The 15927-nt window shown below is 46.0% G+C and overlaps 1 protein-coding gene across 1 annotated transcript in view; it reads right to left on the bottom strand.

Moving 5' to 3' along the window:
• The window catches only part of LOC137366520 (exonuclease mut-7 homolog), a 282638-nt gene that overhangs the window by 244273 nt on the left and 22438 nt on the right, over positions 1-15927 (bottom strand). Inside the window, exons 6-8 of the mRNA XM_068028316.1 lie at positions 7616-7826; positions 6362-6528; positions 5719-5886 (exon numbers count right to left, since the gene is read on the bottom strand). Of these exons, the coding sequence (XP_067884417.1) occupies positions 5719-5886; positions 6362-6528; positions 7616-7826 (546 nt within the window). The remainder of the gene's footprint in view (positions 1-5718; positions 5887-6361; positions 6529-7615; positions 7827-15927) is intronic.

Here is a 15927-nt window from a genome sequence, read left to right as displayed (position 1 = left end):
ATAGAGCTGGAAGGAACACTCCTGTTGAGGACACTGTAGACCTGAGAAAACTAGTTAGAACTTTTGGTAAATATTGCAACCTTCCGCATCCTCAGAATGCCCAAAGCACCTAGTGAAGTATTGCTTAAATGTAGTCGTGATTGTAATGCTGCATTACTCCTGAAATGGGCCCCGCCCATGTGGTACTGAGCCATGTACACTAGCATATCCCAGTAAATATCCTGCTTCGCATGGTACTGAGCTCCACAGACCAGAAAATCACAAGTTCCACTCCTAGTCTGAGTGGATGAGTGAGTTGAGCACCATTTCGGTGATTAAAATTGGTCAGAGCCCCTCTGGGGGTACAGATGCAGATCCTGCTCCTGATTGTCGCCCATCACTCCAGCTGGGAAGTGCATGTTCAGACCTGGAGTAAGGCCAGGACTGGGCTCGGCTTTGTCTCATAATGTTGTGTAAATGTACTGTGTTAAGTCCAGTACCAGAGCAGAAAGACTTCAGCAGCCAAACCATTAGTCTCAGTCAGTGATATTTTAGCCAATGACTGCTTCACTCCTGAGCCATTGCATCATTGACAACCATGTCCAGTCAAAATGATGTGATGTTTTTCCTAAATGTCCAATTTAAACAGTGGTATGTTGGCACTTGTAATATGACCCACCAAGTACTGAATGTTCTTTGTCACTTTCACAGTCTGTGCACATTTTCCATGGTTATAATGCATCTCCTATTGTAATAGGGAGAAAGGAACACACAGCGAGCACCAACTAAAGCATGAGGTGCAGTAAACTCAAAGCCTCATTACCAACATCAAGCACACTTTTACAATTCTTATACAACCCCCAGTAGATACAAATAGTGCCTTCCAATTCACTCCCACCCCATCCCAGCTCAGCCTCGATTCCACAGGCATTCCTGGACCACAGGGACCGTTTCTGGGGAAGGTGGGACCTGTACAAGCGGGACGGTCTACATCTGAACCAGAGGGGGACGAACATCCTCACTGGCGGGTTTGCTAGTGCTGTTGAGAGGAGTTTAAAATAATTTGGCAGGGGGAGGGGACGCAGACTCCCAGCAGAATAGGGACACAGCTAAACACAGGAAAGCAAACAAGTCAGAGGGAATACAGTGGAAGTAAGTTTCAAGGGAAAAAGACCAGGATGGATGGCCTCTACTTTAATGCCAGGAGTATTACAGGTAAAACGGATGAGTTAAGGGCAAGGATTGACACGTGGAACTGTGATATAGTAGCCATCACGGAGACATGGTTGAGGGAGGGGCAGGATTGGCAGCTCAATATCCCGGGATATAGAATCTTCAGGCGAGACAGAGGAGGGGGTAAAAGAGGAGGAGGCGTTGCAATATTAGTTATGAATCAGTTACTGCAGTCAGGAGAGATGATACCTTGGAGGGGGCATCAAATGAAGCTTTATGGGTAGAGTTTAGGAATAAAAAAGGGACAGCCACATTGGTACGTGTTTATTATAGACCCCCAGATAGTCAGCGGGAAATTGAGGAGCAAATATGTGCGCAATTCGCAGAGGTGTGTAAAAATAATAATAGGCTAATTATATTAGGTGATTTCAACTTTCCCAACATTAATTGGGATAGTCATCGTGTTAAGGGCTTAGATGGAGTGGAGTTCTTAAAATGTATACAGGAGAACTTTTTAGCTCAATATGTAGAGCATCCAACAAGGGAGGGTGCAGTGCTGGACCTAATTCCGGGGAATGAAGCCGGACAGGTGATTGATGTGTTGGTGGGGGTGCATTTTGGTGATAGCGACCACAACATGATACAATTTAAGCTGGTTATGGAGAAAGAAATGAGGAAGTAGATATGGAACTCGGAGAGAGAGACTGTGAGGTTCTTGAGCGAATTGTCATAGGGAGTGACAAGGTATTGGAGGTTTTGGCAGGCTTAAAAGTGGACAAATCTCCAGGTCTGGATGATTTGTGTCCCAAGATGCTGTGGGAGGCGAGGGTGGAGATTGCAGGGGCTCTGACCCAAATTTTTAATTCCTCTCTGGCCACCGGGGAGGTGCCAGAGGACTGGAGAACAGCTAATGTGGTCCCACTATTTAAGAAAGGTTGTAGAGATAAGCCAGGGAACTATAGACCAGTGAGTCTCACGTCAATGGTAGGGAAACTATTGGAAAAATTTTGGAGGACAGAATCTATCTCCACTTGGAGGGGCAAAATTTGATTAGGAATAGTCAGCATGGCTTTGTCAGAGGGAAGTCAAGCCTAACAAATTTGACTGAATTTTTTGAGAATGTGACCAGGTGTGTAGACGAGGGTAGTGCAGCTGATGTAGTTTACATGGATTTCAGCAAACCCTTTGACAAGGTCCCACATGGGAGACTTATCAAGAAAGCAAATGTACATGGGATACAGGGTAACTTGATAAGGTGGATTCAAAATTGGCTTAGCTGCAGGAGACAGAGAGTGATGACAGACGGCTGTTTTAGTGACTGGAAGCCAGTGTCCAGTGGCGTACCACAGGGATCTGTTGTGGGTCCCCTATTGCTTGTCATTTATATAAACGACATAGATGACTATGTTGGGGGTAGGATCAGTAAGTTCGCGGATGACACAAAGATTGGTTGAGTGGTTAACAGTGAGATATAGACGGGATGGTCAAATGGGCAGAAAAGTGGCAGATGGAATTTAACCCTGAAAAGTGTGAGGTGATACACTTTGGAAGGAGTAATGTGACATGGAAGTATTCAATGAATGGCCTGACACTGGGAAGTTCCGAGGAACAAAGGGACCTTGGCGTGTTTGTCCATAGATTCCTGAAGGCAGAAGGGCAGGTTAATAGGGTGGTGAAAAAGGCACATGGGACACTTGTCTTTATCAATTGAGGCATAGATTACAAAAGCAGGGAGGTCATGTTGGAGTTGTAAAGAACTTTGGTAAGGCCACAGCTGCAGTACTGTGTGCAATTCTGGTCGCCACATTATAGGAAGGATGTGATTTCACTGGAAGGGGTGCAGAGGTGATTCACCAGGATAATGCCTGGGATGGAACATTTAAGCTATGAAGAGAGGTTGGATAGGCTTGGGTTGTTTTCGCTGGAGCAGAGAAGACTGAGGGGGTGACCTGACCGAGGTATACAAGATTATGAGGGGCATGGACAGGGTGGATAGGGAGCAGCTGTTCCCCTTAGTTGAAGGGTCAGTTACGAGGGGACACAAGTTTAAGGTGAGGGGCAGGAGGTTTAAGGGAGATTTGAGGAAGAACTTTTTTTACTCAGAGGGTGGTGACAGTCTGGAATGCACTGCCTGGGAGGGTGATAGATGCAGGTTGCTTCACATCCTTTAAAAATTACCTGGATGAGCACTTGGCACGTCATAACATTCAAGGCTATGGGCCAAGTGCTGGCAAATGGGATTAGGTAGACAGGTCAGGTGTCTTTAATGCATCCGTGCAGATTCGATGGGCCGAAGGGCCTCTCCTGCGCTGTATTATTCTGTGATTCTGTGATCACTGCTGCCTTATCCAGTGGTCACTCATCATGTTCATTCTGCTCCCAGCGGGTCAGCAGGGAATTCCATCATGGGGTATGTCACAGCTGAGCATGTTATTAACCTCATTTGTCCTCAGATTGAACAACTTCTCCTTTAACTCCACTCACCTCCTCCAAACAAAAGGTATTGCTATGTGAACCCATATGGGTTAAATGGCCACTTAAGGGTCTCTTTCCGCCTCTAACTCAATTGGGCCTGCAGCTGCAGGGAGATACCACCAGGTAAAACCTGATGGCCACCGAGCGGGGACGGGGTGGGTCCCCTCTTTGGAGGCAATCCAGGGCTTCCAGAAGGTCCCCCAGTGGTGATGGCTGCCCCCCCCCCCGCCCCCAAAAGACACCCCCACCCTCACCAACCACCCCCTCCTGGGCCTGCCTGAATGGCCCCAGCGACCCCACTCCAAATACCTCTCCCAGGGTCTCCAGCAGTCCTTGGTACTGCAGGGCCTACTGCAGTACCGGCAGTGGCCACTACTCCCAGTGGCGCTGCCAGTACTGCACAACTGCCGGCCCTCCGATTGGCCGGAGGTGGGAACTCATCCCTTAAAGGGACAGCATCCTGACAGAGGGCTGTTAATTGGCTGCCCGCTGTTAGATTGCACCGAAGGTCCGACGAAGGGCCGAGGCAAGGAACCCCCCAGCCTTCCGGCCCGCCACCTAAACCCCTGTTGCCGGAACAAAATCCAGCCCATTGTCTCCAAACCTGTTTCTGGCCAATGATGGGGCATCAGAATGGGAGAGCTGGTTACAGTGCCCCTTACATGCAAACTAGACAGTTGTCCTTGAAGGGAGTGTTGGATGCGCTCTGATATTGGATGAGGAAGGGAGAACAGTTGGTGGTCAGAACACAGCAGATAAATGACAGGATCATCAGTAAGATCATGGTCAATGGAGGTCCACTCTCACACCACTGCCCATGGAATCACACTCACAGCAAAAAAGTGACCACTGTCCACAGAATCACACTCACACCAAGAGTGACAACTGCCCATAGAATCACACTCACACCAAGAGTGACAACTGCCCATAGAATCACACTCACACCAAGAGTGACCACTGGCCAAAGAATTATGATCATAGTAAGAGTGGGGATTATCCATAGAAACACATTTATGGTAAGAGAGTGACCAATGCCCATGGAATCACACTCAGAATAAGAGTGACCACTGCCCACAGATTCAGAGCCATAATTAGTGTGACCACTGCCCACAGAACCTCACTGTTTCTATGGGGCTCTCTTGCAACTTTATCGATTTTCCCCTTTTCTCAGCAATGTTCTCTGGTATTTTTTCCTCTCCCTGGATGTATCTTGTACTGTAACCTTCTCTACAATGGAATCCCAGCTAAGACTGTACAGTGACCCGCAGCTGGAAACTTAGCATCGCATGAATAATCAAAAGGTTTCCTCCCACAAGCTAAAAGACTTGCAGGTTGATAGGTAAGTTGGCCATTATAAATTGCCCCTAGTATAGGTAGGTGGTAGGGAAATATAGGGACAGGTGGGGATGTGTTAGGAATATGGGATTAGTCTAGGATTCGTATAAATGGGTGGTTGATGGTCGGCACAGACTCGGTGGGCCGAAGGGCCTGTTTCAGTGCTATATCTCTAAACTAAACTAAAACCAAAACCACTGTAAATGTAACCCCACTTGATGCCCGAGAGTGACCATCGCCCATTGACTCCCATAAGGGCAATCCACACTGAGGGCAGGAACCCTGCTATCAGCCTTACTCTACACACTGCAATTTAATGATAACTGACTCATTCTGTAAATCACCACTTTGCAGCCACAATAGATTAAATTATATCCGTACCAACACCCCCTTCACCCCCGCACCCACTTTCCCTTTCTCAATCTCCCATTCTTCGCTCACCCTCTCTCGCCCTTTCCTCACATCCTGCTCCCCCCTCTCTCTTCCCCTTCTTGCCCCTCAACCGCGCTCTCCTTTCCCCGCACCACTCCCCTTCTCTCAATTTCCGCTTACCCTCACAGCCTTCCTCCCCCACCTAGCTCTCCTCCTTCCCTTGCACCCTGTTCCCCTCCCTCTCCCTTCAACCCTCATCCTCCCTCCCCTACTCTCCCCTTCACCCCTCACTCTTTTCTTTCTTCCCCCCTCACCATCTCTCCACTTTCCCAGTCAGCCTCTCCCCGCTTCCTTCCCTCACCCTCTCACCCCACTCTGTCTCACCTCAGCAGCCTTCCTGTGGTCATCTCCATTCTCCAGAATCTTCACATCGACTCCGAGACAGCGGAGGTATCGGCCCAAGCCCTGCAACATGTTGTCACAGATGACACTGAATTCTGAAGTTGATAGTGGGGGGAACAATGGTTTCTTTTTCGAGGCTGGCTGCGGGGCCTGCACACAATGAACAAGTAAAAAGTGTCAAATTGTGTCTGAGAAGAAGCTTGCAATATCAGTAGCACATTTTAATAATCAGCAAGGTAGGATTACTGGGCCAAACCCTGCTCTTTTGCCCTTACTGCAAACCCCCCTCCCTGAAAACATACACTAAGCATCAGACCCCATAATCTATCCAGCAACAAAAACAGCTATTTCAAACTCTGCAACATTACTCACATCCATTAATCCATCTCTGAAATCTTAATCCACTTTACTCTGTATCTAACCAGTGCTGAACCTGCCCACTGCCGCTGCACCCCTCCCTCTCTGCCCTCTCCCACTGCATCGCTGCAACCTTCTCTGGCACTGCATCCCTCCCTCTCCGTTAACCCGTCCCAGTTGTTCATCCCATCAGTACTCCATGCCCTTGGATTACACACAAATACTTCTTGATAGTTGATGAATTTTATCTGGCTGTGCTGTCTCCTACCTGGACTGGGATGGTGGGACTGCTCTTGTTTCTCTTTGGCTTCTTTTCCCTTCCCCTCTTCTCCATTTTCAACATCACGCAGTCTTCAAGGCAGGGGCTCAGTCCGAACCGTTGTGGGTCCTGACGCAGGACATCATAAATATCCAGCAGGCAGTAGGCATCGGCCGCTGCAGAGCACAAAACAACAGTCACCTCTTTAAATACTTCCCCTCTTCTCATTTCTTGTTTCTTTATCTCCTGAAGATATTGGGTACAGTTCCACAGGCACTGACTCTCACTGGGGTTTACAGTTCCACAGACACTGACTCTTACTGGGGTTTACAGTTCCACTGGCACTGACTCTCACTGGGGTTTACAGTTCCACAGACACTGACTCTCACTGGGGTTTACAATTCCACAGACACTGACTCTCACTGGGGTTTACAGTTCCACAGACACTGACTCTTACTGGGGTTTACAGTTCCACTGGCACTGACTCTCACTGGGGTTTACAGTTCCACAGACACTGACTCTCACTGGGGTTTACAGTTCCATAGGCACTGATTCTCATGGGGGTTTAGTCCCACACGCACCAAATCCTCTCTAGTATCCCATCCAGGTTGGTAAGTTTCAAGCGGGCAAATGATGGCAGGATCTTCATACATCAGCATCACAGCTGAGACCAAGCCCCACCTCCATTGGTGCAATTCCCAGCAGAGATCATGGGAGATGTTGGCCAGAACACTGGGGAGAACTCCCCTGCTCTTCTTCAAATAGCGCCATGGAGTCTTTTGCAGCTACCTAAGTGAGACGTATAACATCTTATCTGAAAGATGGCACCTCTGACAGTGCAGCAATACATTGGTACTGCTCGGGTGTGTCTGCCTACATTATAGGCTCAAGTCTCTGGAATGGGACCTAAACCCATGATCTTCTAACTAAGAGGTGAGTGGGACCACTGAGCCACAGCTGACACTACAGGGTGCATAACCCAGCATCAAACATAAGACTCCCCTCAGGAAGCTCAGACACTCACCAGCTTTCATGTTCAAGATGTCACCAGACAACGGACAATCAGGCCAAGGCCTCCTGTTTTTATTGGTCTCCAATTTCTAATGGTTCAAAGATATTTCTCATACCAGATCATTACAACTCAAAAAGAAGAGGACTCTAAAGAAGTGGAAGCGGTTTCCGGGCACAAAGACTTCCCAATGAGCATATTTGCCACAAGAAGTGGGTAACAATGGCATAGTGAGATGATAAGGAGCTGCTCACCTGCATAGATGATTTGTTTGAGTCGGAGAGGCCGCTTTTCCCAGTTGGATAACTGTTCTGTTTTATCCAATGGCTTCCCCAGCACGTACTGCACAAGGAGACTGAGCCCCTTCTCACGGTGTCTGTTCCCCGGGTTCGCGCCATCCTCTACTGACATCAGCACATCCACCCCTCTCCTGTCGTCCTGTCTCCAAACTGGGACTTTCTGCAGCTGAACACAGAACTCATACATTTCAATCAATCATTCAGAAAGGGTGGTCTCAGTACAGGTCCTACTAGTGCAGGTTCCTCGCACTCACTCTCTCTAATTCAGCATCAACTGACAATCTTACTCAGAGATGGGAAATACAAGTTTGGGGCTGTTACTCTTATTTTTCCTTACTCCATTTTTCTGTAAAAGAGGGAATACAAGGGGCAAAGAAATAATAAGTGAATAAATTACTGATTAACATAAAAGGGAACCCAAAAAGTCTTTAATAAACACAAATAGTAAAATGGTTGTCAAAGGAAAGGTGGGGCTGACCATGGAAAAGGATACTGTCAATATAGCAGCAAAGGAGGAGGCATCAGTGATATTGGACAAGATAAAAATCAAGAGGAGGTACTTCAAAGGTTGGCAGTCCTCAAAATAGAAAAGTTACCTTGTCCAATTGTGATGCATCCGCGATTAATGAGGGAAGTAAGGGAGGAAGTGCAGAGGTGCTGGCCATAATTTTCCAATCCGCTTTGGATATGGGAGCAGTGCCAGAGGACTGGATGATTGACAATGTTACACCCTTATTCAAAATAGGGAAGAGGGATATACCCAGCAAATACAGACCAGTCAGCAGTAGTGGGGAAACTTTTAGAGACATCTCGGATAAAATGAATTTGCATTAGTATTTAAAAAGGAAAAGAGTAAGTAAAGTGAGTGCTGGTCCTCTAGAGTGAGAATGGGGAGTTAGTAGTAGATAATAAGGAAATGGCAAATGAAATGAACAAATATTTTGCTTCTGTCTTCACTATAGAGGATACAAAAAACATTCCAGTAGTAGCTGTAAATCAGGAGGCGGAAGGAAGAGAGGAACTTGGTGAAACAACAATCACAAGGGAAGCTGTACTGACCAAACTGATGGAGATGCGGGCTGACAAGTCCCCAAGTCCTGATGGGCTTTATCCGAGGGTCTTAAAAGAGGTGGCTAATGAAGTAGTAGATGCGTTGGTGTTAGTTTTTCAAAATTCGCTAGATTCTGGAAATCTGACTGGAAAATAGCAAATATAACCCCTCTATTCAAGAAGGGGGGTGGGGTGTGGAGGCAGAAAACAGGTAACTATAGGCCAGTTATAGCATGACGTCTGTCGTGGGGAAGGTGTGACATGTGCCATGGATAAAGGGGAGCATTTTGACGTACTGTACTTTGATTTTCAGAAGGCATTTGACAAAGTGCCACATAAAAAGTTATTGCACAAATGGGGGAGCATGGAGAGAAGATTGGCTGGCTGGCAGAAAACAGAAAGTATGTTTAAATGGGTCCTTTTGTCATTGGCAGGATGTGACGAGTGGAGTCCTGATGGGGTCTGTGCTGGGGCCTCAACACTTTACAATTTATATCGATGAAGTAGATGAGGGGAGCAATGGCATGGTAGCTAAATTTGCAGATGACACATATGTAGGAAAGTATGTTGTGAAGAGGACATAGCGAGGTTGCAGACCGATATAGATAGGTTGAGTGAGTGGGAAAATATCTGGCAGATGGATTATAATGTGGGAAAATGTGAAGTTGTTCACTTTAGCAGGAAGAATAAAAAAGTAGAGTATTACTTAAATTGGAGAACGACTGTAGAACTCCAAGGTGCAGAGGGATCTAGGTGTTCTAGTGCATGTGTCACAAAAAGTTAGCATATAGGTACAGCAAGTAATAGAGTCATAGAGTTATACAGCACAGAAACAGGCCCTTCGACCCATCGTGTCTGTGCCGGCCATCAAGCACCTATCTATTCTAATCCCATTTCCCAACAATTGGCCCGACGGAGTTTCAAGTGCTCATCTAAATACTTCTCAAATGTTGTGAGGGGTCCTGCTTCTGCCACCCTTTCAGGCAGTGTGTTTCAAGTTCCAACCACCCTCTGGGTGAAAATTGTTTTCCTCACATCCCCTCTAAACCTCCTGCCCCTTACCTGAAATCTATGCCCCCTAGTTATTGACACCTCAGCTAAGGGAAAAAGTTTCTTCCTATCTAACCTATCAATGCCCCTCATAATTTTGTATACCTCAATCAGGTCCCCCCTCAGCCTTCTCTGCTCTAAGGAAAACAACCCCAGTCTTTCCAGTCTCTCTCCTTGGCTGAAATGCTCCAGCCCAGGCAACATCCGAGTGAATTTCCTCTGCACCTTCTCCAGTGCAATCACATCCTTCCTATAGTGTTGTGACCAGAACTGTACACCGTACTCCAGCTGTGGCCAAACTAGTGTTTTATACAGCTCCATCACAACCTCCCTGTGCTTATATTCTGTGTCTCGGCTAATAAAGGAAAGTATTCCATATGCCTTCCTAACTACCTTATCTATCTGTGCTGCTGCCTTCAGTGATCTATGGACAAGTACACCAAGGTCCCTCTATACTTCCTAGGGTCCTACCATCCATTGTATATTCCCTTGCCTTGTTAATCCTCCCAAAATGCATCACCTAATTTCTCAGGATTAAATTCCATTTGCCACAGCTCCGCCCATCTTACCAGCCCATCCATATCGTCCTGCAATCTAAGGCTTTCCTCCTCACTATTTACGACACCACCAATTTTCGTGTCATCTACAAACTTACTGATCATACCTCCTATATTCACGTCTAAATCATTAATGTACACTACAAACAGTAAGGGTCCCAAGCACTGATCCCTGTGGCACACCACTGGTCACAGGCTTCCACTTGCAAAAACAACCCTTGACCATCACCCTCTGCCTCCTGCCACTAAGCCAAATTTAGATTCAATTTGCCAAATTGCCCTGGATCCCAGGGGCTCTTACCTTCTTCACCAATCTCCCATGTGGGACCTTATCAAAAGCCTTACTGAAGTCCATGTAGACTACATCAAATGCTTTACCCTCATCTACACATCCAGTTACCGCCTCGAAAAATTCAATCAAGTTAGTTAGACATAATCTCCCCCTAACAAAGCCATGCTGACTATCCCTGATTAATCCCTGCCTCTCCAAGTGTAAATTAATCCTGCCCCTCAGAAGTTTTTCCAATAGTTTCCCTACCACTGATGTTAGACTCACCGGCCGGTAATCACTTGGTTTATCCCTGCTACCATTCTTGAATAATGGTACCACATTCACTGTCCCCCAGTCCTCTGGTACCTCTCCTGTGGCCAGAGAGGATTTGAAAATTTGTGTCAGAGCCCTGCTATCTCCTCCCTTGCCTCACATAACAGCCTGGGATACATCTCATCTGGGCCTGGGGATATATCCACTTTTAAGCCTGCTAAAACAGCTAATACTTCCTTCCTTTCAATGCTAATATGTTCAAGTATATCACAATCCCCCTCCCCGAGATATACACCTACATCGTCCTTCTCCATAGTGAACACAGCTGAAAAGTAATAATTTAAACCTCACCTCTGTCCTCCGGCTCCACACACAGATTGCCACTTTGGTCACTAATGGGCCCTACTCTTTCCCTGGTTATCCTCTTGCCATTAATATACTTAGAAAACGCCTTGGAATTTTCCTTTATCTTGCCCACCAGTGTTTTTTCATGGCCCCTCTTCGCTCTCCGAATTACTTTTTTAAGTACCCCCCCTAACTTTCTATACTCCTCTAGGGTCTCCGCTGTTTTCAGCGTTCTGAATCTATCATAATCCTCCTTTTTTTTCCTTATCCAATTCTCTATATCCCTTGATAACCAGGGTTCCCCGGACTTGTTGGTCCTACCCTTCACCTTAACAGGAACATGTTGGCCCTGAACTCTCATTATATCTTCTTCGAATAACTCCCACTGGTCTGATGTAGGCTTTCCTATAAGTAGCTGCTCCCAGTCCACCTTATTCAGATCCTGTTTTATCATATTAAAATCGGCCTTCCCCCAATTCTGTACCTTTATAGAAAAATAGAAACATAAAAAATAGGAGCAGGAGTAGGCCATTCGGCCCTTCGAGCCTGCTCCGCCATTCATTATGATCATGGCTGATCACCCAACTCAGTAACCTGTTCACGCTTTCACCCCATACCCTTTGATCCCTTTAGACCAAGAGCTATATCTAACTCCTTGAAAACATACAATGTTTTGGCCTCAACCGCTTTCTGTGGTAACGAATTCCACAGGCTCACCACTCTCTGGGTGAAGAAATTTCTCCTCATCTCAGTCCTGAAAGGTTTACCCTGTATCCTTGGCTTATGGCCCCTGGTTCTGGACTCCTCCAACATCGGGAACATCCTTCCTGCATCTATCCTGTCAAGTCCTGTAAGAATTTTATAGGTTTCTATGAGGTCCTCCCCTCACTCTTCTGAACTCTAGCGAATATAATCCTAACCAACTCAATCTCTCCTCATATGTCAGTCCCAGGGTTCCCCGGACTTGTTGGTCCTACCCTTCACCTTAACAGGAACATGTTGGCCCTGAACTCTCATTATATCTTCTTCGAATAACTCCCACTGGTCTGATGTAGGCTTTCCTATAAGTAGCTGCTCCCAGTCCACCTTATTCAGATCCTGTTTTATCATATTAAAATCGGCCTTCCCCCAATTCTGTACCTTTATAGAAAAATAGAAACATAAAAAATAGGAGCAGGAGTAGGCCATTCGGCCCTTCGAGCCTGCTCCGCCATTCATTATGATCATGGCTGATCACCCAACTCAGTAACCTGTTCCCGCTTTCACCCCATACCCTTTGATCCCTTTAGACCAAGAGCTATATCTAACTCCTTGAAAACATACAATGTTTTGGCCTCAACCGCTTTCTGTGGTAACGAATTCCACAGGCTCACCACTCTCTGGGTGAAGAAATTTCTCCTCATCTCAGTCCTGAAAGGTTTACCCTGTATCCTTGGCTTATGGCCCCTGGTTCTGGACTCCTCCAACATCGGGAACATCCTTCCTGCATCTATCCTGTCAAGTCCTGTAAGAATTTTATAGGTTTCTATGAGGTCCTCCCCTCACTCTTCTGAACTCTAGCGAATATAATCCTAACCAACTCAATCTCTCCTCATATGTCAGTCCCACCATCCCAGGAATCAATCTGGTAAACCTTTGCTGCACTCCCTCTATCGCAATAACATCCTTCCTCAGATAAGATGATCAAAACTGCACACAATATTCCAGGTGTGGCCTCACCAAGGCCCTCTATAATTGCAGCAAGACATCCCTGCTCCTGTACTCGAATCCTCTCGTTATGAAGGCCAACATACCATTTGCTTTTTTTACCGCCTGTTGCACCTTCAGCGACTGGTGTACAAGAACACCCAGGTCTCATTGCATATTCCCCTCTCTCAGTTTTTCGCTGTTCAGATAATAATCTGCCTTCCTGTTTTTGCTACCAAAGTTTATCCACATTATGCTGCATCTGCCATGCATTTGCCCACTCACGTAATTTGTCCAAATCAACTTGAAGCCTCTCTGCATCCTCCTCACAGCTCACCCTCCCACCCAGTTTTGAGTCAACTGCAAATTTGGAGATATTACATTTAGTTCCCTCATCTAAATCATTCATATATATTGTGAATAGCTGGGGTCCTAGCACCGATCCCTGCAGTACCCCACTAATCAATGCCTGCCATTCGGATAAAGACCCGTTTATTCCTGCTCTTTGTTTCCTGTCTGCCAACCAATTTTCTATCCATTGCAATACACTACCCCCAATTCCATGTGTTTTAATTTTACACGCTAATCTCTTGAGTGGGACTTTGTCGAAAGCCTTCTGAAAGTCCAAATAAACCACATCCACTGGCTCCCCCTCATCAACTCTACTAGTTACATTCTCGAAGAATTCTAGTAGACTTGTCAAGCATGATTTCCCTTCCGTAAATCCATGCTGACTCTGTCTGATTCTACCACTGTTCTCCAAGTGCTCTGCTATAAAATCTTTTATAACGTACTCTAGAACTTTCCCCACTATCGACATCAGGCTGACTGGTCTATAATTCCCTGTTTTCTCTCTACCACCCTTTTTAAATAGTGGGGTTACATTAGCTACCCCCCCCAATCTGTAGGAACTGTTCCAGAGTCTATAGAACCTTGGAAGATGACCACCAATGCATCCAGTATTTCTAAGGCCACTTCCTTAAGGACTCTGGGATGGAGATTATCAGGTCCTGGGGATTTATCGGCCTTCAATCCCATCAATCTCCCCAACACCATTTCTCCACTAAAACTGATTCCCTTCAATTCCTCCTTCTCACTAAACTCTGTGTTCCCCAACATTTCTGGTCTGGTATTAGTGTCCTCCTTTGTGAAGACAGAACCAAAGTATGCATTTAGTTGGTCAGCCATTTCTTTGTTCCCCATAATAAATTCCCCTGTTTCTGACTGTAAGGGACCTACATTTGTCTTCACCAATCTTTTTCTCTTCACATATCTAAAAAACTGGCTGTAAAAATTTCTAATGTTCCCCGCAAGCTTACTCTATCTTCCCCTTCATAAACAATCCCTTGGTCCTCCTTTGCTGAATTCTGAACTGCTCCCAATCCTCAGGTCTGTTGTTTTTTCTGGCGAATTTGTATGCCTCTTCCTTGGATCGAATGCTATCTCTAATTTCCTTTGCAAGCCACGGTTTGGCTACCTTTCCAGTTTTACTTTTGTGCCAGAGAGCAATAAACAAATGTTGCAGTTCATCCATGCGCTCTTTGAATGTTTGCCATTGCCTATCCATTGTCATCCCTTTAACTAAAGTTTCCCAATCCATCACAGCCAACTCACGCCTCACACCTTCGTAGTTTCCTTTATTAAGATTCAGGACCCTAGTCTCAGAATCAACTACGTCACTCTCCATCTTGATGAAGAATTCTATCATATTATGATCATTCATCCCCAAGCGGTCTCGCACAACTAGACTGTCAATTATTCCTCTCTCATTACATAATACCCAGTCTAGGATAGCCTGTTCTCTCGTTGGTTCCTCAACATATCAGTCCAGAAAACCATCCCGTATACACTCCATGAATTCCTTCACGACAGTATTGTGACTAATTTGATTTGCCCAATCTATATGTAGATCAAAATCACCCATAATTACAGATGTTCCTTTATCGCACGCATCTCTAATTTCCTGTTTAATGCCATTCCCAGCATCACCACTACAGTTTGGGGGTCTATATACAACCTTCACTAACGTTTTTTGCCCCTTTGTGTTTCTCAGCTCTACCCATACAGATTCCACATCGTCAGAGCTAATATCCTTCCTCACTGTTGCGTTAATTACCTCTTTAACCAGCAGTGCAACTCCACCGCCTTCTGCTTTTTGTCTGTCCTTCCTAAATACTGAATACCTCTGGACGTTCATTTCCTATCCCTGGTCACCTTGCAGCCATGTCTCCATAATCCCACCTATATCATACCCGTTTACATCTATTTGCGCGATTAATTCATCCACTTTATTGCGAATGCTCCGCGGGTTAAGGCACAAAGTCTTAAGGCTTGTTATTTTAACGTTACTTGTCCCCTTCCCACTATTTTTCACTGTGGCCGTGTTTGATTCTGGCCCTTGATTTCTGTGCCTATCACTTTTCTTATTCCCCTTACTATCTTTTGTTCTTGTCTTTGATCCACCCTTCTCTGATTCCTTGCAAAGGTTCCCATCCCCCTGCCATTTTAGTTTAAACCCTCCCCAACCTCTCCAGCAAATACTCCCCCTAGGACATCAGTCCCGGTCCTGCCTAGGTGTAACCCGTCCAGTTTGTACTGGTCCCACCTCCCCCAGAACCGCTCCCAATGTCCCAGGAATCTAAAACCCTCCCCCTCACACCATCTCTTCAGCCAAGTATTCATCCGATATATCCTGCTATTTCGACTCTGACCAGCAGTGGCACTGGTAGTAATTTATTTCCGGTCCATCTTTGTCCTTTTCCATAACTACCTTAAATCTTACAGAGTCATGGTCACTTTCCACAAAATGCTCCCCCACTGACTCTTCTATCACTTATCTGGCTTCATTCTCTAGGATTAGGTCCAGTACCGCCCCTTTTCTTGCAGGACTTTCTATGTGCTGGCTCAAAAAGCTCTCCTGCATGCATTTTAAGAATTCCGCCCCCTTTAAGCCTTTGGACTTAGACTATCCCAGTTGATATTGGGGAAGTTGAAATCCCCTATTATTACCCTATTATTTTTATACCTCTCTGAGA

The sequence above is a fragment of the Heterodontus francisci genome, unplaced genomic scaffold, assembly GCF_036365525.1.
Source record: "Heterodontus francisci isolate sHetFra1 unplaced genomic scaffold, sHetFra1.hap1 HAP1_SCAFFOLD_769, whole genome shotgun sequence".
Taxonomy (NCBI): domain Eukaryota; kingdom Metazoa; phylum Chordata; class Chondrichthyes; order Heterodontiformes; family Heterodontidae; genus Heterodontus; species Heterodontus francisci.
This window is presented reverse-complemented; position numbering and strand designations above follow the sequence as displayed.